This window comes from Lontra canadensis, unplaced genomic scaffold (genome assembly GCF_010015895.1).
Source record: "Lontra canadensis isolate GAN:19392208 unplaced genomic scaffold, GSC_riverotter_1.0 scaffold90, whole genome shotgun sequence".
Lineage (NCBI taxonomy): Eukaryota > Metazoa > Chordata > Mammalia > Carnivora > Mustelidae > Lontra > Lontra canadensis.
The window spans coordinates 3842984-3866494 of NW_022631084.1; the positions used below are offsets into that span (position 1 = coordinate 3842984).

The following is a 23511-nucleotide window of genomic DNA, read 5'->3' on the forward strand; positions in this document are numbered from 1 at the left end:
TGTCTTAAACAGGACCTTTACTTCTCTTACGTTTACTTTTAAGATTTCACTTTTCTATATACCTAGATGAATTACAAAGATCCTGTCAAATTAATAAAGCTACTGAAATTATCTTCATCTATAAAATTGATTCTAGAAATAGAAAAATGAAAAAGGAACACTTTTCATGTGACTTGTGTTGCATATTTATAAGAAATCAGTTTTTTTTTTTATGGTTGAAGACTTAAATCACAGTTTGAAATTTATCCCCTATGACTTAAATAATAAAAGGAAACAAATTGAAAGATAAAAGAACTTTTAAATTCAGAAATATTAATTACAGTGTTACTTTTTACATGTGACCATTTCCAAAGTGAAGACTCATATAATTTCATCCATCTTCACTTGGCCATGGCTAGACAGAAGCAAAGAAAATAAATGCATAAAACTGAAATTGTTATACATATGAGAAAAAGTGCATAATTTACATGTAAATATAATTCAGCATATATAAACTATATACATGTATATACAGTGTATATACATATATAATAGTTCTACACACACACACATATACACATGATTGCCCAATTACACATGTGTTATTGCTCCTATTACTTTTAAAAGGCGTATAGATATTAAACCAGACTCTTGTAGGGTAAAATTAGTGATAGTTATTTATAATCTGTTCACCTGAATTTTCAGTTGAGGATTTTGAGCTAAGTGTAAATTATAATTGTCTATGTTCAGATTAAACTAGCTCAACTCACTTAATTCAAGATGGAGTGTTTTTTATTATCATTTCTTTTCATATTATCTTGACTTGTTACAGTCCTATGTCTCATATTTTGTAAAGCATTTCATTAATGTTTCTTTTGTCATGGCCATTTTACAACATTAATTGGCTCAGACAACATAATTGCACAAGGATAGGACGGTATGAACAATGGATTTACACTAAACAAATCAAAATAATAAGTTGCAGTAGTTAAAGAAATTCCTTACGTTCCTTATGTTCTACAATTGCATTACCAAATTTCATAGTGCTAGACGCAGATATTCTTCTCAGATATCAAGGCTTTAAAGCTAACATTCCTAGTTGAGGGGAAAAAATAATTTTAAGCTCAGTCATTAAACTTTCCTTATAATCTCTCTCTGAACTTTTTCATCCATACATATACATATATATACACACATACATACATACATATACATATATATGTATATATGTATACATATATACATACATACATATACATAAATATACATATATATGCATATGTATACCTATATGTATTTATTTAGTACTTTGTAATTGGAAGAATAATGTAGCTTTTTACATAAAAACATAAAAGCATCCACATAAATAATACTGTATATGATCAATAATACGTTAAAACTGTTACTGTGTCAAACTAATATTTCACTTACAACTATTTTCCACTCACGATCTTATAGTTAAAGGGACATTGCATTTTATTATTTTCAAATATTATTACTATAATTTGTAGCAAGTAGTGATGAATAATAACAAATTTCTGCCAGATCTGGGTCTGCTTCAGTCAAATTGGCCATCACTATGAGGTGAATTAATGATCTTTTTCTCAAAAATAATTTTTACCACAACAAAAACATGGAAGAAATCCTAATCATAGAAATTATAGTAATACCCTTGGTACTTTCTGAAAACATATCTGGTATTATAAACTAAAGCTAACTTGAGTAATTCTAATGTACAGCTAAAATAAGTAGCCTAGCCAAAGGGGTAGAAAACTCCATGGAAGCAAAAATTTATCTCCTTGCATACAAAATTCCATTCTCATATAAATTTATTTTCACTAAATAAAATTTATTCCTTATTCAAGAGTAAAATTACTACCTATATTTAAGACAAGACAGTCTTACCTTCTGTATTTAATAAATAAAATATAAACATAATTATCGAGTTATATTGTAATTTGATATGGTTTATGGACACACATTTTTCAAATGTCAAAAGCACCAGGATCATTAGGGATTGTACTTTAACTTGATTTATATAATATGCCATGTTATGAATGTGTGCATGGTTATTAAGGAGATGATGATAACTGTCAGAAGTATCTAGCTTTACATTTTGAATTTTTATTATGCACATGCTTTCTACCATTCACCAGAGTATTTTATTGAGGAGGAATGGGGACACGATAAATCCCTAGTTTAGAGGGACTCCATAGATCAGATTTTAAAACACTTAAAGGTGTTTAAAACACTGACTTTCTGTGCTTAAAAAAAAAAAAGACTTCACTTGTGAAGAAGGGATGGATGATTAGAAAGAATAAAGAAAGTGAGATAACTAGGGAAACGCTAACTTATGGGAAAGTAAAAAGAGAATAAACCAGAAAAGGAGAATGACACTATTTAATTGTGGATCTGATTCTCTTGTGTAAGAAAAGCTACATTTCAATATTGTATGTAGAGAAAAAGTGAATTATGTTTTTCTTCATCTGAAGTAATTCCAATGTACTTCAAACAACGGAAGACAGAAAATAGAAGTACAATGTGCCAAATGCAAGACGGCCCTGAAAAGTTACATTTTTTATTGATGCATGTGTGTTTTTTATTTTATGCTTACTTACGGTGATACCCATTTATAATTAAGAGATATATAAATATGTTCTAGACATTCACGGTTTTTTTTAAGTACAATGCCTTAATTTTTATATCAGTAACAGCTTTAGAAGCTGCAAGTTTTTTTATGAAAAAAAAAGTGATATAAGGCATTGGTGACTTGTGGTGAATTACATTCAACATATAACGATAATTTCTACTACGGGCAGCTTGAGAAAACTAATAGAACACTGGCCTCACTGCACAATTCTGCAGCTACAGGGTCTGTCAATCTCTGGAGCTCTGCTGCCCTCTACTGGCGAAATGAGATAAGTGCCTGCCTTAAAGCTCCAGTTTCTTTGTATCAGTTTAGTTTCCTCCACAAACAAGATACCGGCACCTTAAAAATCCAATTTTCTTTGGTTTCGCTCACATGTAAATGGATTATAACTTGGATTATTGTCAAATTAACTTTAAACATTATTTTAATATCATACAGAAAGAAAAACTCATTCAGCATCTTCTGTCTTAGTTCAAGCTGACTGGGGCCAGTTATAGTTAGATGGTTGGAAAAAAAAACCAGTACCTAAATATAACAATGACAACTTGTACAGATAGCAGGATTCGGACAGTCAAATCAGCTCCAAGGCCTTGGAGTTTGATTGGTATGTGTGTGTGTGCGTGTGTAATTTTACTACTTTTTTAAAAAGAACAGCAATTTCACTTTCCTTTTTCTTTATGTCATTTACTGTCTTAAGGTGCATGGGTCCTTGATTCCTTTATTACCTCCTCCATATAATTTGTACTTCTTAGCAACCTACTTCTTTATTTTCTCCCAATCACAACCTGCCTAAGAAAACTGGTGCATCGCTGGGTTTTTTAATTTGAAAGTCATAATCCAAGAGAAAAAAACTCAACTACATAAATCAGATTTTTTTTTAAGTCCCAGTTGTATCCTGGTATGTGATGGGGTGGTGGGTTATAAGATTTATCAACATCACAGTGCATCAAACTTGTTAATAAACTAGCTCTCTGTATAACAAGTAAAAGAAAGATTTTTTTTTTTTTAAATGGGAGCACGAAAGGCATGGCATAGCTGGAGTTTAAGGTTCAAGCTTGGTATCCTCTATATAATGTATTATGTTTTTCAAAAACTTTTTTATTAGGAAAGCTATACCAGACGCATAATCACTATACAATGATTAAACATTACCTTTACAATTTATAATCACTGAAATTACAGAATAAATATATGCACATTTCTTTTGAATCTTTGTGTGTGAGAGAGAAAACATTAAAAGTGCTTCCTACAAAGCTGTTAGTGATATATACCCAGTTGCTTTTTTTATTTTTAATATTATATATATATATATATATATAAGAAAGTGCAGATGTTCTCCAAAAAATCTTGGCATCAGGATGGAGTGTCACAAAGAGGATGCTCATCCCTAGGTGTGCCTCCAGCTGTTAAACCACCAGGCTTCCACTTCAGTAGGATCCAACCTAGAATATGACTTTTCCCACGGTGGTAGGAGAGAGCTGTACACTAGGGGTGAAGGGAAGATGAAGCTATGAAGAATAGAGGAATGGATCAAACCCAAAATAATTAGATTGGGTTGAAAAGGAATAGGGTACATGTGTTTGTGTGCGCATGCACGCGCACCTGTGTACATTTGTGTGTGTGTGTACCTACACCAGAAGGAAAAGGCTGCAGGTTTAGGGACCTAACTGTGTGCAGGGATTTGTGATTAGCGTGTAGCTATGTGTATGACAGAAAAAAGAGTGGGTGAGAACATTCGAGCAAGACCCGCCCCCTCCCTCCCCATCTTGCAGTTTCCAGGCATGCAGCAAACTGCATTGTTAATACATGTACAGAATCTGTGCCATGATGGGAAGAGGAAAGAAAGCCACAAATATCAATTTGTTTTCCCCCCTCCCTGTCAAACAAAACTACAAATAAAAAAAGTACTGAAAATAAAAAGACACATTGAGTTTTACTTAATTAGGATCAATACAACGATCCCCAATATACCTTATACATGGCACAGTCAAAGTCTCAAGTTTCAGTATAAAAAAATAATGATAACATTTGCTGGCAAAAGTCTGCGAAGGCACTTCATTGATTAATGATCTGAGTATGGCCCTTCCTCCAAATCACATCTGAGAGGGGACAGCATACATCTGTATTTTCTAGTTATCATGCGGTTTCAGTGCTGTTCAGGGCAGGGAAGTTTGTGAGAATGGAGTTATTGGGACAAGTGTAAAGGGAGCAAGGAATATATTTCTTTTATTTTCCTTTTCTTTTGGGAAAAAAAAAAGCACTAATTTATTTTTCTTTTACTGTTAGAACCTATATGTTGTCTTCTCCAGGACTTCGAGGTAATCCGGCTTGGTTTGAAGTTTGGCCCTTAACTCGAGGTAATCACTTTTTTGGGTTTGGTGGTCTGTGAAGCCCTTTCCAGCCGAGAAGAGAAGGGTTTCTTTCAGCCTGGCATCCTGCTGTAAGTCTGGGTATTGCATGCCAGGAGGGTGGACGTGCAGTTCCTTTAATTTGGGCACTGTGCCGTAGAGACAATCCACGAATCCCACTGTGCAGGGGGCTGGTTGTGGCCTCTCTCGGTCTAGTAGCATACTGCCACCACCACAGCCTCCCCCAGGAGGAAACAGCACCACCCCACCATTCTTCTCATGGTGGCGGAACCCTGCCAAGTCTCCCCCGGTTCCTGCAACTACCCCTGAAACCCCACCAACTGCTGGATGGTGAGGGTGAGGGTGATGGTGATTCATTGTCACTATGGTGTTGAGTTGGGAGCTGGACACTGCCAGGGCCCACTCCTTTTCTTTCTCCAGCAAGGTCCGGTAGTTGCTGTGGTTCTCCTTGGGTGTCTCAGCAAACTGCTCACTTCCTAGGAGAACCTCACCTATTCCTGGTGGTTGTGTCCCAGATCCCCCTCGATCTGCATTCCCTGCCTCCTGGACTGATGAAACAGCCGCCTCCTCCTCCTCTCGAGGTTTATAGATGGGGTTGTTGCACATCTGAGTAACTGGGTGGGGGATGTACTCATATACGTGGCCCACAGGAGGAGCCTTCTCTGGGGAGGAAAGAGTGGGTCTGCCCCCACCTCCACTTCCACCTCCACCACCTCCACCGTCCTCAAAAAGCCGGTGGCATTGCATCTGGATGCCAGTAAGGTCCACACCTTCTTGCCTCTTGCTTCTAAAGGGCAGCTTCTTCCGGCGCCGTCGGAGCACATAGGCAAAGAGGCCTGCAGCAACAAAGACTGCAGAAAAAAAAAGAACCAGCAGGCTGAGAATCAACACAGAAAGTGGCACGGGGCCCCCAGGGGGCGAGAACTCATAAGGTGATGCACTCGTTGGCCCCCCAGCAAGGTGAGAATCTCCAGACTGGGCTGGAGATGCTCCAGCTGGTGGGATGTGCAGCATCTCGGGGCAGAGAACTTCCAGCTCAATCGTGCGTACATCACGATGGGTGAGGTTCTCAGGGCTCCTGCAAAGCACATCACCCACTACACTGACTGAGCTGATGGTTTCAATCCACTGTTTGAAGGGGACCAGATCACAGGTACAGTCCCAAGGATTCTCATTGAGGTCTATCTGGACAATGGCATTCAAGTGTTCTAGGACACCAGCCACAGGAAGGTAGAGGAAGTAGTTCTTCCTCAGGTTAAGCCGGGCCAGGGATGTGCCTGCAAAAGCGTCTGTTGGCAGGGTCCTCAGCAGGTTATTGTTGAGGAATAGCAGCTTCAAGTTGGGCATGAGGCTGAAGGCTGCAGGCTGGATTTCTCGGATGACATTGAACTCAAAGTACAAGTAATGCAAACTCTGTAGGCCTCGGAACATGCCCGGTGTCAGCTTCTCGATATCGTTGCCATTGAGAAAGAGGCTCTTTAGGTTGGGCAGGTTGATGAAGGCTCCATCCTGGACATAAGAAATACGATTGTTCCCCAGATGCAAGAGATCCAGGGAGGAGAAATTCCAAAAATCAGAACGGTATATTTTCTGAATCAGATTGCTACTCAGGTAAAGTTTCTTGGCATTCAGTGGCCTTGGAAGAAGTTCAGAAATGTTATTAAATCCTCGCTCCTTGCAGTTGACAGTCAAGCCAAGGTCGTTGATGTGTAAATTACAGGTACACCCAGTAGGACATATAATGGGAATGGGTGGTCTGGTCTGGTAAGGAGCAATAGGAGGTTGATTTGGACCGGGGTACAAAGCTTGGGATGTGGAAGGTGGCCTTGGTGTTCGGGGCTGTTTGGTGGGCTTAGGCTGTTTATTTGAGGACTTATATTCAACAGAAGAAGCAGTAAAATGGACAGAAGACAACATTGAGGAAGGCTTAGTTGGCCATGCGTTCTCCTTGTTTGATGACAAGTGGGGAATCCCCAAACTAGCCTCCACCTCAGAGTCGGACAACAGGGGACAGAGTTCTGTCTTCCTGATTTCTCGCAGGTCCTTTCCATGGAAGTGGAAAGGGGTCTCACAGGTGATGTCACCCACCAGGGCGGTGTAAGGAATGCGTTCCAGCCAACTCTTCAATTGCACTATCTCACACGTACAGTTCCAGGGATTTTCTTCCAGCTGGAGCTCCATCAGGCTTCTGCCAATGTGGTCTAACATCCCTCGGTAAAAAAGAACCTTTAACCTGTTTCCACGTAGGTCCAAATGGGTTAAGGAGACAGCCTTAAATAAATTGGTTGGAAGCATGGGGATGAGATTATCATTTAGAATCAGAACCCTCAATTTACTTAGGTTCCGAAATGCTCCACTCTCAATACGTTTAATGACATTGTAATCTGCCTGCAGATATTCCAGACTTTCCAAGCCAAGGAAGGTGTCATTTCTGAAGATGTCTAGTTTGTTTTCATGTAGATATAACCTCTTTAAAATCTTAAGACCATTGAAAGCTCCTGATTGAATGTCCTGCAATGCATTGTTCCCAAGGTTAATGGACACAGCGTTGTTCAAATGAAGAAAACTGTTGGTGTACAATTTCCTCATTGAATTCCTTTGCAGATACAGTTTAAAAGGTCTTGACCAGAACTCAGTAATCTGACTAATATTTGTAAATCCTTTACTGTCACAATGTATATGAAAGAGGCTTTCTTTAACTTCACAGTAGCATGGATCAAAACAGGGCTCATCTATTTCCTCTGAGTCCTCTATCAGGGGAATCGGGGTAGTCCATCCTAGAGCAATTGTGCTTAGAAGAATTATCCACAACATCCTCCCTCTGTGAAGCATCTCAGCTATGGAAGGTTTCATCATTTGTAGTTGCTTACAAAACTGCAACAGAAATAAAGATGCAGATTTTTAGCCTTTACTCATATGCACTATTCTAATTTACTCCTACATTTGGAGCTTTTTATGAGTGAAACAAAGTTTAGCAGTTGTTGAACTGACACTCAAAATGATCTGTCAATATGCTTAATATGTCTTGTATTTAAACTTGGGTGACTCTGAAATATTGTGCCATGCAATGACATTTTTCTGAACCAAGACATACTTGGTAAAGGGCATATCATACTGACACAAGCAGCCTTCATTGCATCTTAATGGCAATCAAAGGACTGGTATACAGTGATGTCTTTTAGATATAGGCATATTCAGTAATAATGGCAGTAATTTGGCCATTTCACCTGTTTGTCTGCTAAAACTTACATTGATATCAGAGGAGCCCATTACAGATCTGATTGGAATTCTGGTGGGAAATATTCTTTAGCTATAGGTTTCTACTCATAAAAAGACATAGCACACCACAAAGTTATTAGATTAGAGTGTGATGAAGTCTGAACCCATTGCTCTATATCAGATGAGATATAAGATGCTTGGTATCTCAGGAAAACTTAAGGTTTTGCTTAAGAGATGATCACAGTATACTTAATTATAGTGTATGCTCAGTATCACACTATACCCCCACCCTCTTTTTCCCAGGCACAGATTTTTAACATCTCCTTTAATTAAATAATTTCTACATAGGTTTATCATTTGGCTATTTAAACCCTTTAGGAAAAATTAGCCCTTCTAAAGAAGGAGCCCATGCAGTTGTCAGAGTTAAAGATAATGATAGCTTAAGGATGCTGAACCTGGGAGTGTCTGTATCAAAACACTTGCAGAGCTTAGTTTGGAATGTGTATCTGTGCCTTCAAGATCAACTGAGGAACCCTGTAAAAAGCTGGAATGGCAGGTAGCTGGTTAGAAGAGAGTTGGGTAGTTAAAGGCAAGAAAAGGGTGGAAACCTTGATTCTTACCTGCTGATAAATAATCTATCACATGACTTACATTTCAAAGAAAGACATCATTCTTTTCTAATCAGAAGAAACAAATACTGTGCACTATTCTAATAATACAGAACCTTCTTTTATGGCTCTCTTTCCTTGCTTTATATCATCAGTATATGAAAATGAATACATAAGTAAATTGTATTAATGCAGTTTTATTAGATTGCCCTTTCTAAGTCACTGAAATATCAATCAGAATTGAATAATTATTTTTAATCAATAAAAATAAACCAGAATTTTTAGCGTATGCTTTCTCTCCACACGTAAAATACATACATTAAGGAAATATTTTGCCAAGCCTCTGAAAACAAAATGATACAATTTATAAGGAAAGTGAAAAGAATAAATCTTCACATTCAACTTGCATATAATGTACATAGCTGTAAGGATAAGAAGACCTATGAGAATGCAAAGAGAAATCCGCCTCAGGCATGCAATACTCAATTTTTAGAAACAATTAAATGAAAAAAAAGAGAGAGACAGAAAGCAGATGAAGCTACATTGCAGTATCAGTTAGTCTTCCCTGTCTCCCTTATAAAATATTAAAATCTACTCAAGTTCTTTCTTCATCATTTTTTAAATGTTTTTCTTGTTTCGGAGGTCCCTAAGATTTAGGTAAGAAAGGCACCAGATGTCTTTGACTTACCTATTTTGCAGGAGATTTTTTTTTTTTTTAAAGTATTGCACATTGGAAGAAAAAAAAATAAAAAACACCTTGAGTTTAAGGATTCTCTCCCTCTCCCTCCCTTCCTTTTGCTGAAGCTGAAGCAAAGGGGGATAGAGGGGGTGGGTGGGGGAGACGAAGGGAAAAAATAAAAGCAGCAAGCTTGAGACGTGCTGGGAATGCAATGGGCCTTTCAATGGGCTTCTTTAGGATGCAGAACTGCCGCTTGGCACACTCAATAGAGGAGGGAGGAGAAGGGGCTGCAGCAGGCTTCCAGCTTCGCTGCCGCTGCTGCCGCCGCTGCTGTGGCTGCTCTCTCTGGGTACCAGAAGCACATCATTGGGCACTGGGAGGAAGGGCGGGAGGGAGGCAAAGAGGAAGCCAGGCTCAATCCCAGTGCAGAATCTCGGACTTCTCTTGAGCTGGCTTTTTTTTTTTTTTTTTTTTTTTTTAATGTGTGCTGTAACCCTGGATCCGGCTTTCCACGTCACGAAAATGAGCTCCAAGAAGGGAACGCGCTTAGCTTGGGGTCGGGAGCGAGCACTAGGAAGCCCTGACTGTACAGTGTGTGTGTGTGTGTGTGTGTGTGTGTGTGTGTGTGTGTGTGTTTAAGGGATGAGAAAAGAAGTGGAGGGGTCCAGATTACAAACTGTCAAAATGAGAAACAGGGAAGCAGAGGCCAACCTAAGGAAAGCATTCCTTTAGTGGGGAAGGTAGAGGAGGGAGGACTGTGGACATTTTTTTTCCTTTTTATTATAATTATTTTTAACTCTCAAGGAAATAATCTCCTGTTTTGCTTCTCTAGTTTCCAAAGCTCCTCTCCCTAGTGCAGACTGGTTGTAAAGTAAGATTATCCTTCAAAATTATCCTTTTCATAGCATAGACACTCCTCTCCAAAGACAGGGATAAAGGGTAATTCAGATCCCCGAAGGAGAAGAGCTGGATCTAGCTGATTCTGCTTAGGAGTCCCGAATAAGAGCTCAGGCAGCCTGAGTGACTTGGACCGAGTTTCTCCTGCATTTTGTTTCGATCTCTTTGCACCAGGAATCCTTTTGTTGTGCTGCAGCTCAAAGCCTTCGATTTCCCCTGGATTCAACAGCCATGTGTTTGCTTCCACCTTTTTAAAAAGAGACAGGCCAACGCAGACCACTTGGTAACAATGGCACATTTCACTTTCTTCTACCGGAAAGACCTCATGGGGATAGGGGGCAGCATTTCAGGGTTTGGATTTTTTTTTTTCCTCGACCCTCCCCAACCCCGTTTTTTTTGGTCCAAATATTTCCCCGTGATATTTGGGGGAAGAGGAAGATAGGGAGCGAAGACGTTGCAGTGAAGAGGGGCCACCAGATCACAGTTCACAGGAACCCTCTAAGAAGGCTCGACTATAGAACTGACGGTTCTACAGTGCTACCTACTAGGAGGAAAGGCAGCTTAGCGGGGAAACTGGAGAGAGGCAAGTGTGTAGCAAACGAGTCTAGTTAGCTGGGACTGTATGGCATAGATTGCCCTTCGCCTCCCCCTCCCCGCCCGCCACTCCACACCAATCCTGTAACCAACACCTGGGGAAGGGAGGGACTTTCTGGTCGCTAAGAACTGGACCGAACCTCAACTGCCCAAGGACTCAAAGTTAGCGGGTAGAGATGGCTTTCCCTTAAAGCACTTTTTACAAAATCAAATTTTAAAGAAAAAAAAAAAAAAACATCAGTTTTGTACCAGAATGGTACATTATATATACAATATATATGTCACTTAATGGAACATAAACGTTCCGTAAGAGTCAGTCATAGAAGATTTGCATCACATTTTGCATTTAAAATGACCGCACAAGTGTCCTCCGCTCCCGAGTAGCTAAGATTAGAAACAGCAATCACAATCTTAGTAAGCAGGAAGGCAGGCTTCTCTAACACTCTACACCCTTAATGTTCCAGACCCACCCTATTTCTCAGGTCGCAACTGAGCCGACCATCACCGAAGCCTGAACTCAGAACCTGAACAATCCCATCTCCTTCACCAACTGCCAAGCTACCCCCTCCCCCGCCACACACACCACCTTTGGTACCCAACGTGCAAAGGCGGTGACTGTTTCACGGATCATATCGGAACCCATGATTCGATGGAATTGATGGGTAACCGGGAGGCTTCTCTGAGCTTCCCGGCGACGGTAAACGACCATCACTGCAATCGTCCTCTGTTCTCTTCTTATCTACATCACCTCAAGTTCTTGATTTGGTCCGTGTCCTAAAGGCTATCTCACCCCTTTCTTTTCAGTTATCTCAGAATAGCGTGTCTAAGTGATAGGAAGAGCTCCAAAAGTTAGGGGATGGAGGGCCCTGAAGCCCCGGTTTCGCCCGCTTCCTGCTGGGAGCGCCTGGCATCATTTGTCCACGGGGAGGACAAGAAGCCCTTTCTCCCCCACAGTGCCCCCTTCCTCTCTCCCCCACCCCTTTGCCCGATCTCCGAGCCCACTAATATCTCCATATCTAGGATTAAATATTCCAATATGGAAGCAAAGCGATCACCCCCAGAACAAATAATTAAAATGCTGCATCATTCATTTTCTGAAGAGGTTTGAGCCTTCCACAGATCCTAATCTGCTGTCTCCAGGCGAAACGCACAATGGGTATGTTTAGAAATGGAAAATGATTAAAACCTCAAGCCGTTTTCCTTCTTTTACAGAACGAGTGAGCGACCCACTGGGGGAGGGGCCCTTCGCTCCGACACTTGGCCTGTTTGTTGGAGTTACTTACAATTTCCTCCCCTAGAAAAGGGGTCCAAGTGTATGTTAGTCTCCAGTACCATTCCTTCTCCCATTGTCCTTAACAACTAAATGAACCGTTCAATAATGCAACAAACGCCTAGCACCTGTGAACGTATAGAAGCCATCGCTGCCAAACTCTATACGCTCTACAATGCACATCCTACCAGCGAGAAATACTGGTTTCAATTAGGCAAAGTAGGAAAGGATGGCGGCGAGTACCTATCGGTGCAGAGCGCTCTAGATCTCCGAGATTTGCTCCGAGGGGCTGCCCAGCGGGAGGTGCAAACTCTCTGGGAGGCTGAATTGTATCCAACATGCCGTAGCCTTGCAGTTTCTCTTCTTCATGCCACCAACTTTCAGTAAGGCCACCAAATCACGCTTGTAATCCTTTTAAGTGTTTCCACCTTTGAGACTTGAAGGGAAATGGTCGCTGCATACCAATGGGAAAGCCGGGCGCTCACCTAGCTTGACGCCGCCAGTGACAGAGAGCTCAGGACCACAGTTCTATATACCTTCGATGGTAGGCAGGCAGAGGTGTCCTAGGACTGGGTTCTTGGACTTAAAATCTCGGTGCTCTGGATTCACTGTCGAGCTTCGCTGTCCTGAGAGTCCTGGCTCCGTCTCTGGGTTTTTGGGTTTTTTTTTTTTGTTGTTGTTGTTTTATTTTGTTTTGGTTTTTTTTCTTTCTCTTCCTTGCTTCCTGAAAGGTTGTCACTCAGTGCAATCCCTGCCCAAGGCCTCCTTCGATCAGAGGAGATGGGACTAGCCCTTACCATCTCCGGGTTTCTTTGCTCTTGACCCTTTAGGTAGGTGGGAGTGGGGGTGGGTGGTGTGTAGATGAGAGAAGGGGGTGGGGAGGGGAGGGAAGGAGGCAGGAAGGGGGCGACTAGATCCCAGATCCCAGCATTGGCCAGACGGTGAAGCGGGGGAGGGGGGGAGGAGGGGGTAGAGAGAAAAAAAGAGGATACAAATACAACAGTATGGCTGTACACACCAAATTCGACTTCGATTTGGGAGATCTCAGGCAAAGCACGAAGGTGAAGAGATCCTGTTGGCAGAGAGTGAGCCCCCTGACAGCTCACCATTCAAACACCCTCACTTCTCCAGCGCGAGAGGATGGGGGCGGGGGGGCGGACGCGGGGAGGGGGACCGCGGAACGTTTCAGGCCAAGGAGACGCTCGCGGCGGCGGCATCTTTCAAGACTGACCTGCTTTAAAAGTGCCACTTTAATGGCCTAGGAAATAACTGAAATCGGATTACACGTTACTTACCAACGTCTGCACCCAAACTGGGAGGTCCAGATCGGGTTTTAGGAGGCAGTATACGAAACGCCGGACTGGAGCCCTAATGCAAATCCATCAGCTGCTGCCCCCAAATCGCGCACGCAGGCAGCGGCGCTCGGGAGCCCCCAGATCAGCCCATCGCCGGAGCCTCCGCCAGCTTGTGCCCCCCCCCCCCCCCGCACCCCCGGCCCCTCCTCCGCGCCAACTGTGTAAATCAGCCGCCGCAGTCCTCTCGCCGCGCATCGCAGGCAAATCCCTGCTTAGGAAGCAAGGAAGCAAGTGATCTCTCTCTCTCCCTCTTTCTTTCTTTCTCTCGCATTCTCTCTCTCTCCTCTCATTCTCTCTCATCTCATTCTCTCGCTCATCTCATCCCCGCCCCCACCCCCAACATCGGTCACAATCTGGCAGCTCTACAAAGAGAAGCCCTGTAAAATTGAGTGGCAGGAAGTCAGCGTTCTGTATCTGTGGATTGACTTTAACTTTTATTTGCAAATGAGAGGTGGCCCTTTGGAAAATTACAGGCCAGGCCCATGGGGTTTGGGCGGGGTCATCAAATTAAGAGCATCTGAGCTGTATTGATGGGCGGTATCCCTAAACGCCTGCTAGAAGCTGTTTTCAAGTGATTTACAGTGCCCCCCCCCACACCCCGCTTCATGATACATAGGTGACATTTTGGAAGTACACAGATTTCCTCATCTGTTTACACTCGCCAAAAGGGAGGAAAATAAAACTAGAGTGAGGAGAGGCGTGAGGGGCATTTGCTGGAGAGATGTTGGATACCATTTCGTGACAAATTAAATGAGGACACTTGAGCAATTATTGCACCTATGTGAAAGAATTATTACAACATTATATACCTACTGGAGGCGACCATTACCCCCATTGCAGTCATACTAATGCAGTCATTTAATGCTCCATTCAATCTGCAGTGTAAACCAACGCAGTTCTTTTTAATAGATCCCTTTCATTAGCGACTGCATTGTAAAGAGGACAATCTTCCACTAACTTCCAAACTGAATAAGAAGTAGTCCCAGGAATCATCTTTATATCTCTTGCCATTCCTAACTGAAGTGAATGGAATAAATTGTCGAAGGCAAGCAAAGTTGTGTAGCTAGTATAATGTAGACCTAAACTGACCTCAACCCTATTTGCAAAAGCTCTCAAAGGAGCTAACTCAACCCTTACAAAGAATACTCTTTTTTTATATATTAAATTCTTTGAGAAACAGGCCTGGAGGTATGATTTTAGCCTATATTTAATGGATTTTTGGTATACTTTGTTACACCATTGTTACTCTACGTTATATACATACTATACCACGAGTTTAGTGTCTGTATTACCTTCATCAAAAGAGAGAAGATGGAACTGGTCATAGTGAAAAACAGGGGACTGTGGGATTCCTTTGGATTTTGTATATAGATTAGCCAAATTCCATATGGCAACTGTGTTGGTTGTGCATAAAGTGAATTTAGATTGCTTTTTAAAATAATATTTCAATTTGTTCTTCACAATAGTCTTCTTTAAGATTATTTAGATTAATAGAATATCTACCAGAATCTAGAAAGTGGTGAAAGCAATATGATTTCAAAATATATGCTTTTATTTATTTTTATTTTCTATTTTTTTAAATATTTTATTTATTTGTCAGAGAGAGAAAGCAGAGGGAGCAGCAGGCTCCCTGCTGAGCAAAGAGTCCAATGAAAACTCCATCCCAGGATCCTGGAATCATGACCTGAGCTGATGGGAGATACTTAGCTGACTGAGCCACCTAGGCATCCCTTATTTTTTTAAAACATTTTATTTATCTATTTTTAGAGAGAGATGGAGTGTGAGGTTGGTGGGGTGGTGGGGGAGCAGAGGGAGAGAGAAAATCTCAAGCAGAGTCTGTGCAGAGTCAGAAGCAGGGCTCCATCTCACAACCCTGAGATCATGACCCCTGCCAAAATAAAAAATCAGTTGCTTAACCTACTGAGCCACCCAGGCACCCCCCTATACTTTAAATATTGTTTTTCAGACCTGGCACACATTTCAAACCCTCCTCAGTATTTTCTTGGATAATAAATGCTTCCATGTGAAGCATAAGTGGAGACATGGATAAGGAAAGAATATTTGTCTTGGGTTTTTCACTTACAAGTTCTCCAAATTGAGTTTTAAAAAGACATATTCAAGAAAGTTTGTGGAAAAGGTCCATCCCTATTACAAATCAGTCTGATTTAGGAGAGCCTGAGCTACATCAGTAGGCTGATGAGTCATAGAGATGTTTCTGGCCTTTTCAGGTGGTTGCTCAATTCGAGGAGAATCACTCCTGAGTACACCATATTCTACGTGGGCAAGTGTGAAATCACACACATGCCCCTGAGCCTCAAGGCTGGAGGATATTAGAGTAACCCTGGAAGAAATCAGGCAACATCATTCTTAAAATAGCTGAATCTCTTTGACCTTTTGGAGGTTTTTTCATTTTATTTGATTTTCAAGGTTATTTCTTGATAAGAGAACTCTGAATGTGTTAATATATTTACTCTGAGAAGATTTTGTTATAGTCTGATGGTCTAGGGAGCTATAGAAGATTGAATAGCTAGGATGGGTTGCTAATGTTAAAACTGAGTACTTCCAACATAAATATTTCAGGTCAGATAAAAATGCTGTGGGGTAAGCATGGTGATTCTTTGAGCTATTCTTTGTTATGACTTTTTAGTGCATTCCACAGAAGTATTTATATACATACCCATAGTTTTATTTTAATCAAATAATTTATATTTCAAAAAGAAAGATCTGTCATTAAAGAACTGTGTTCTTTATTGATGATGCATAATGGATAAAAGGAAAACATAGAAATAACATACACAATGTAATTAAATATGTTTATATTGCTGATATAGAATATCATATCTATCTATATGTATATAAATTTAGTTCCAAGGACAGCAGTATTTTTCAGTTTCCTTTTAATTTTCTATTGTTTTCAGAAAGAGAGAGATAGTAGTATCAAAGTGAAAAAAGTAGACATATTTTTCTTATCTAGCATATATTTTACTCACTCTGATTTAAATAAAATAAATATATCTTTGAAAGATGTAATTCTAATTAAGGTAGTACTAGAGAGTTTGTTTTATAATGGAACATTCATCCAAGAAAACTCTAAACTCTGCAGTAATTTATGATTACATACAGCATATCTAAGTCACCTATTGTATTCGTCTGCTTTTACACAGGCATTCATGAAGCCTCTCTCTCTATCTCTCTCTCTCTTGTTTTTTTTTTTTTTTGTTTGTTTTTTGTGTTTTTTTTTTTTTTTTCGGCACACATTATTCCAAATAATTTTCAGGCTGACAAACTACATGCTTGATAATATCAAAAAGCTAATCGTATCTTCATTTGAGCAACTTTTGATACCACCTTTGAAACAACTGAAAATGTAGTTACTTACACAATATAATTTTGTAAATGAAAATTTTGTGTACCAAACATTAAGCAAATAAAAACATGATAAAACAGAAATTAAATGTTAGCATTTATTGAAAGAATTCAAAAGATTGAACCATTCAGACTGAATGTTACATACTTACGTAAGTGTTTATTTGTGTATATCTTCCTATAACTCCATAGAAGAAACATGTTTGAAAGGTTTTCATTTGTAGAAGCTCATGTTTGTAGAAGTACATGTTTGTAGAAGTTCCAAAGCCATTGGTAACTATTTTTTTTCAAAAGCATCTTGTAAAACGTAGTGAATCAACATATTTATAAGTGATACCTGCATTACAACTAACAATCTATACATATAGAGAAGTAGTTATAAGATATTCAATTACACATTGATCTTTTCCATTTTGTTTTACTAAAATATTTAGAAGCACTTTGTAAGCTTCCACCTAATGAAGACTTAGGTTATCTTTGAAGTAAACGTGTATTTTAATCTCAAAGATTAAGTGAACTATTTTAGAACTCCCAGAGTTTATCTAGTATGAACAAAGTTTCCAAATTTTAATTTGTAATCTGGATTAAACCCAGAAGTTATTGTTTCCTTAATAAGATATTTTCTAAAATTATTTGAAATTGATAGATTGTAGATATTAAGATTAAAACTACTGAAAAAGGGGCACCTGGGTGGCTCAGTGGATTAAATCCTCTGCCTTCGGCTCAGGTCATGATCTCAGGGTCCTGGAATCGAGCCCCACATCGACTCTCTGCTCAGTGGGGAGCCTGCTTCCCCTTCTCTCCCTGCCTGCCTCTCTGACGACTTGTAATCTCTATCAAATAAATAAATCAAATCTTAAAAAAAATACTGAGAAAAAATCTTCAAAGATCAAGATAAGGGGAAATTAATGAAATTTATTTGTTGAAATAAATTAAACTGTTGAATAATATATCAGGAAATGAATAGATATTGTATGTAGTGGAAAGAGGTAAATCACATAAGTTTTAGCAGTGAAGGAAATTTTTCTCTTTTAATATATGATAAAGGGAATGAGAATGATTTTATAACGTCATAGAATCTCAGAATTAAGAGGAACATGAAAGGTTACCAAGTCCAACCAATTATGTGATATTCAAATCCCTGTTTTACTATCTTTTGCCAAATTGTTATACAGACAAAGGCTTAATATTGCCTGTGATGTGGAGCTTGGCGCATTTCAGGACAGCTGATTTTGTTTTGGGACAAATCTAATTGGTAGAACAAATTTTAAGCAAACTTAAACAAATGTTTTCTTTTATTTCCTGTTAAGTAGTCTTAGTTACTCCCTTGAAGATATGTTTAAAATTCTAAGGTAATGAACTTTCTACTTATTTGAGTTAGGTTTATATTCATGCAGAGAAACTCACTTGTTGGGTAGAAATGTAGAACTAATCTTCAAGAGATGAATAAGGGTTAGAGAAAGAGTCACTTAATTAGAAGGTAATTGAAACTATAGAATTTGTGGTAACTGCTGAAGTGACAAAATGTTAAAGGGCATGATAATGCTTAAAATATTTTAACTAGTTTTCATGGAAATCCTCTTGGAACACATTTGAAGTTCTGTATGTGTCCTCTTAGTCTACTAATTTAAAATTAACTACAGCATCATAGTATTGGCATCAGCTAATAAGGCCAGCAAGCCTAATTAAGCCAAAGGCTGGCAAGCCTTTTATAAGTCAAATCAAATTTCCACTGGTCTTTGAATTTTTGAAAACTATTTGAGAACATGAATATGAAATAACTTTTTAAATGAGGCTGATTTCAGTATAAAGCCTGATGAAAAATTTGTTCCCACCAACTATGGGACAAGATAAAAGGCTTTATATGATTGTGTGATGGAAACCACAGATAATGGAAGTATTATGTACAACTTTGCATTTTAAGAATAGAGCAAAAGTGTTATGAAACACTGAATATATATCTGAATGTTAACAATTCTTAAAGTGACTTAAATCCAAAAAAATAAAGTTTCTCTGGATTTGGCTGCCTCCCCTGTATCACTCTGCTGAGTTACTTAGGCATATAGCTGCTTTTAGCATTTATGTTCTATCTAAATCTCCTTTCACATTTCTATGTTGTTAGTTAATGTTTAGTGGTTTTTATCTGTAACTCTATCTTTTGCGTCTTAAAATCGTGTGTGTGTGTGCGCACACGTGTGTTTTCACATTTAGGCATTTAAAGGTAAATTTATGTTTCTACGGATGCTCATTTCTTTCCTTTCATAGCCAACAAAATATTCTTCTTTAACAAATGAATGGTCTGAATTTTATTTTCTTTAACAGTAGTGTTTTTAAGAATTTTGTGAATGGGAAATGTTTATTACGAATGTTATTTTTAGCAAATATTTTAAATAAAAAGAATAAAATAATTTAATAAACCTATGTGGCACAATTAAGACACATTCATCCACCGTTTTTTAACAATGGCAAAATTATAAAATACTGTAGAACCTATAATGTTATTAATTTACCCCATCCCAAAAATATAAATTATCTTATAGAAATGTGACCAAAAATATAAATAAAAGATAAAGAATATTTGACTATTTGGGGTTGTATTTCAATGTATTTTAATGACCTTAAAATTTTAAAAGGATAGGCTGACCTAAAACTAGTTTGTTTGTTTGTTTTTAATTTCTTGTACTAGTTAGATTTATTCATTAAAAGGGTAGTAGCAAAATGTCTCATGTTGTTAACACAGTGAGGGAGTGTTTGCTAATTTCCCTTCCCTGCCCATTTTGGAACACTTTATGGTTGATTTTGTAATATTTCACTGGAAATGCCATAAAAATGTAGCCAAAAAGTATTTACACATATAAAAATGATACATATGCATGCATATCTCTGTATGTGTGTGAGTTGGGAGGATAGAAAATTAAAAATTAGTGGATTCTTTATAAACTCTTTTGAATTGTTTTGTCTAAAATTGTTTTGTCTCGGGGTGCCTGGGTGGCTCAGTGGGTTAAGCCTCTGCTTTTGGCTCAGGCCATGGTCTCCGGTCCTGGGATTTAGCCCCACATCAGGCTCTTTGCTCAGAGGGGAGCCTGCTTTCCCCTCTCTCTCTGCCTCTCTCTCTGCCTACTTGTGATCTCTGTCTGTCAAATAAATAAATAAAATCTTTAAAATAAATAAATAAATAAATAAATGAAATTGTTTTGTCTCTAAAAGGGGAAGCATACTTAGTTTCAAAGACTCATAGAATAACAAAAGTTATCCGTAAGATATAAAAATTGAATTATATTTATTTAATTGATATTGGATGAGAATATTCATTAAGTTAGAGACTCTTGAAACATTTATGTCACAGAGGATTAGATAGATAATCTTTGGGAACTGACCTTTTTGTATGGGTTTAAGCCAGTGTCCTGGAAAAATAATTCTGTTCAACAATTTAACAGCCTGACATCAACTCCCCAATGTGCAAGCACTTTCTATGATTTATAAAAAAGGTAACATGTTTTTAAAATTCTACTACCTTTTAGCTCTTATGCCAAAATATATAAAAAGCCAAAATACCCAAGACTTGAATATATTTAACATTCATTAGAGTCTTTGGCAATCTGGTTTAAGGAAAGGGGGGTGGGTTGTTAAAAAAAAAGAAAAGAAAAGAAAAGTATTTGCAGTGTTATCTCATGGAAATTCAAGGACTGAAACAAGTACAGCCAGACCTCATGGGGAACATAATCGGAAATTAGGCCACATTTTGTATCTCTCAGGGTCCACATGGTCTCCCTGTCACCTCCCTCACTTCCCATCTGTTCTCTACAGCAGCAAGAATGATTCTTAAAAATGTAAGGCTGGTATTATCTTTTAGTAACCCTCTAGTGGCTTCCCATCTCTCTGGGTAAAAGCTAGCATTCTGTCAGACCCAGGTTCACAAGCTCTATGTAATCTTGCTGCTTGATCCATAGCTGCCTTCACACCCTATGGCTTGCTTTCTTGCTCCCACTCTATAGCAAGCATATTCCCCCTCTTGCTATTTCTTTGACTCACCAAGCACACACCTATTTCAGAGCCTTTTCATCTACTGTGCACTCTGTCCAGTATACCCTTTCCACAGTTATCAGCGGGGCTGACTGGCATCTTCACCGCATTCAGGTTTCTATTCAAAGGACATAATCAAGTATGCATCCCTGACCGTGCTACCCCAAGCAGCAGTTCCCGATTACTTTAAAACTTCATGGCCTGCTTTTTTTTTATTCCCATGGTTTCTCTCCTAATGAAATATAATTTATATGCTTAGGCACTTTTACCGTCTATCTCCCACTACAGGAATAAGTTTCATGAGAACAAGCACTTTGTTTTATTCATTGCAGTATTCCTGGCACCTAGAACAGTGGCCCGTACATAATAGGAACTCCATACAAATGTATTAGAGGAATTGAATGAATGAATGTTCTCTCTAATCTCTACTTCTTTTTGAGTCTGCACCATTTTTTTTCCCCTTATGCTAAGCTGCTTTCTCTGCATCGGCTAGCACACAGCTCATAATTGCTACATGGCCTTTCAGCTGCAGTATTCTCCACCAACTGGCAACTTCTCTCTTTCACTTTAGTTCAAATTCCTGAAAATATAAATGGACAGGCTTATTTTTTTTCCAGTAAGGCCACATAGACCGTAAGTTTCTGGCCAGTCTCTGGATGTATTCTTTTTGGTCAGGTATATATTAAAGGTCTAATAAGGCTGAGCCAGGTCACAGCATGGATGATTAGGTGTGAGGAACTGTGGACAGGCAGCCAGGCAACACAAACATGGCTGGTACATAAAGCCACTGCCTCCAGATGGGCACCTGTGCTGTCCTTTGTCCCAAGTCCTGCTCACGAGTCTGACATTACTCCTCAGTTCAGTGCATCAAACTTCTGCCTCCGTGTCCTTCCTGACAAAATGACTTCTCTGTTCTTGTTTGTTTGTTACATATCTTTGTTAGATATAACTATGCACCTACAAAACTTCTAGAATATATCCATATCTCTTCTTTGATCCTAAAGGCAACAAAATTCCCTGGCACTCTTAATCACCCCGAGCTGTTCCATGTATGCTTTTGAATGGTAAGCAAAAAATCCCATGTGGCTGTTAGAAATCCTATTATGGACACACCCTAAGGTGACCCCCAGTGTGTCACATCCTTGCATAATCTCATCTTCATAGTTCAGTGTGGATGGAAGCTGTGACTTCTTTATCCACTAGAAAGTGGCAAAGGTTAAAGGATTTTGCAGATGCAATTAGAATCCCAAATCAGTGATTTTGAGTTAATTGGAAGGGAGATTGTTCTGGTCAGCTTGACTTAATCAGGTGAATGTCCTTAAAAGAGAGATAGTACCCTCCCTAAAATGAAGACACATTCTCTTAGTGATCTTCAAGAATCCAAGGAAATGAATTCTTCCTACAACCTAGTTAAATTTGGAAACACATTCTTCCCCAACCAAGTCTCCAGATAAGAACACAGACCAATGGTTTTGGGATGCGCGTGCTGCTAGCTGGACCACACCTTCTGGGCAGCCAAGTGGGTTATTTCTTGTCCGGGCCACTGCCATTTATCTGCAGCATGGGTGGTGACAAGATCAGGAGGGTGCCAGCAATAAAGCAGGGAGTAGATGTTTGGTGAGGCCTCAGTTTCAACAGTGCTTTCTCAGCCATGGCCCCAATCAAGTTGGGGAAGCCATCCCTTCACTGGTGGCTATTGAAGGGGAGCCTGGGAACAAGGTGAACCTGGCAGAGCTATTCAAAGGCACAAACAGGGTGCTGTTTGGAAACCTTGAGGCCTTTAGTCCAGGCTGTTCCAAGACCCACTTGCCAGGGTTTGTGGAGCAGGCTGAGGCTCTGAGGGCCAAGGGGGTTCAGGGGGTAGTATGTCTGAGTATTGATGATGCTTTTGTGACTGAACTGTGGGAACCAGTTCACAATTCAGGAGGCAAGGTTATCCTCTTGGCTGACTCCACTGGGACCTTTGGGAAGGAAACCGATTTGTTACTAGATGATTCATCCGTGGTGTCTTTGGAAATTGCCATCTCAAGAGGTTCTCCATAGTGATAGAGGATGGCATAGTGAAGTCCCTGAATGTGGAACCAGAGGGTATAGGTCTCACCTGCAGCCTGGCTCCCAACACCATGTTGCAGCTCTGAGGCCCTGGGCCCAGACATACTACTTCCACTCTTTTCTATTTCACCTGCCCAAACCTGGATGGAGGGCCCCAGGCCAACTTCAACAGGAGCCACCCAATGGGAACCTTGACCAAATTTCTGCAAGAAATATTTCTGGTTTACATTTTACAAAAAGAAAAAAAAGGAAAGAAAGAGAGAGAGAGAAAGAAAGAAAGAAAAAAAGAAAGAAAGAAAGAAAGAAAGAAAGAAAGAAAGAAAGAAAGAAAAAGAAAAAAGATCACAGCCCAATTGTTACCTAGATTGTAGACTTGTGAGACTGAGCAGAGGGTTTACCTAATCGATGCCTGAACTGCTGACCTACAGGCAGTGTAAGATAGTAAATATG

The 23511-nt window shown here is 39.5% G+C and overlaps 1 protein-coding gene and 1 pseudogene across 4 annotated transcripts; one reads left to right on the forward strand and one right to left on the reverse strand.

Annotated features, from left to right (window-relative positions):
- Positions 1 to 4543: 4543 nt before the first annotated feature.
- Positions 4544 to 13721, reverse strand: SLITRK3 (SLIT and NTRK like family member 3). 4 transcript variants are annotated; one of them, XM_032836081.1, is made up of 2 exons: positions 13561 to 13721; positions 4544 to 7872 (listed from the first exon to the last, which is right to left on the reverse strand). In XM_032836081.1, exon 2 carries the CDS (start codon positions 7852 to 7854, stop codon positions 4912 to 4914), a length of 2943 nt encoding a protein of 980 aa, XP_032691972.1. In that variant the 5' UTR covers positions 7855 to 7872; positions 13561 to 13721; the 3' UTR covers positions 4544 to 4911. The 4 variants fall into 4 exon arrangements, with proteins under 4 accessions (XP_032691972.1, XP_032691971.1, XP_032691974.1 ...); XM_032836080.1 differs by lacking the exon at positions 13561 to 13721 and adding an exon at positions 12509 to 12936; XM_032836083.1 differs by lacking the exon at positions 13561 to 13721 and adding an exon at positions 12279 to 12448.
- LOC116854318 lies at positions 12359 to 23147 on the forward strand (annotated as a pseudogene).
- The last annotated feature ends 364 nt before the right edge of the window (positions 23148 to 23511 follow it).

Bases quoted from the DNA above. Each gene is read 5' to 3' on its own strand.
- SLITRK3 (XM_032836081.1), bottom strand. From the start codon at position 7,854: ATGATGAAACCTTCCATAGCTGAGATGCTTCACAGAGGGAGGATGTTG.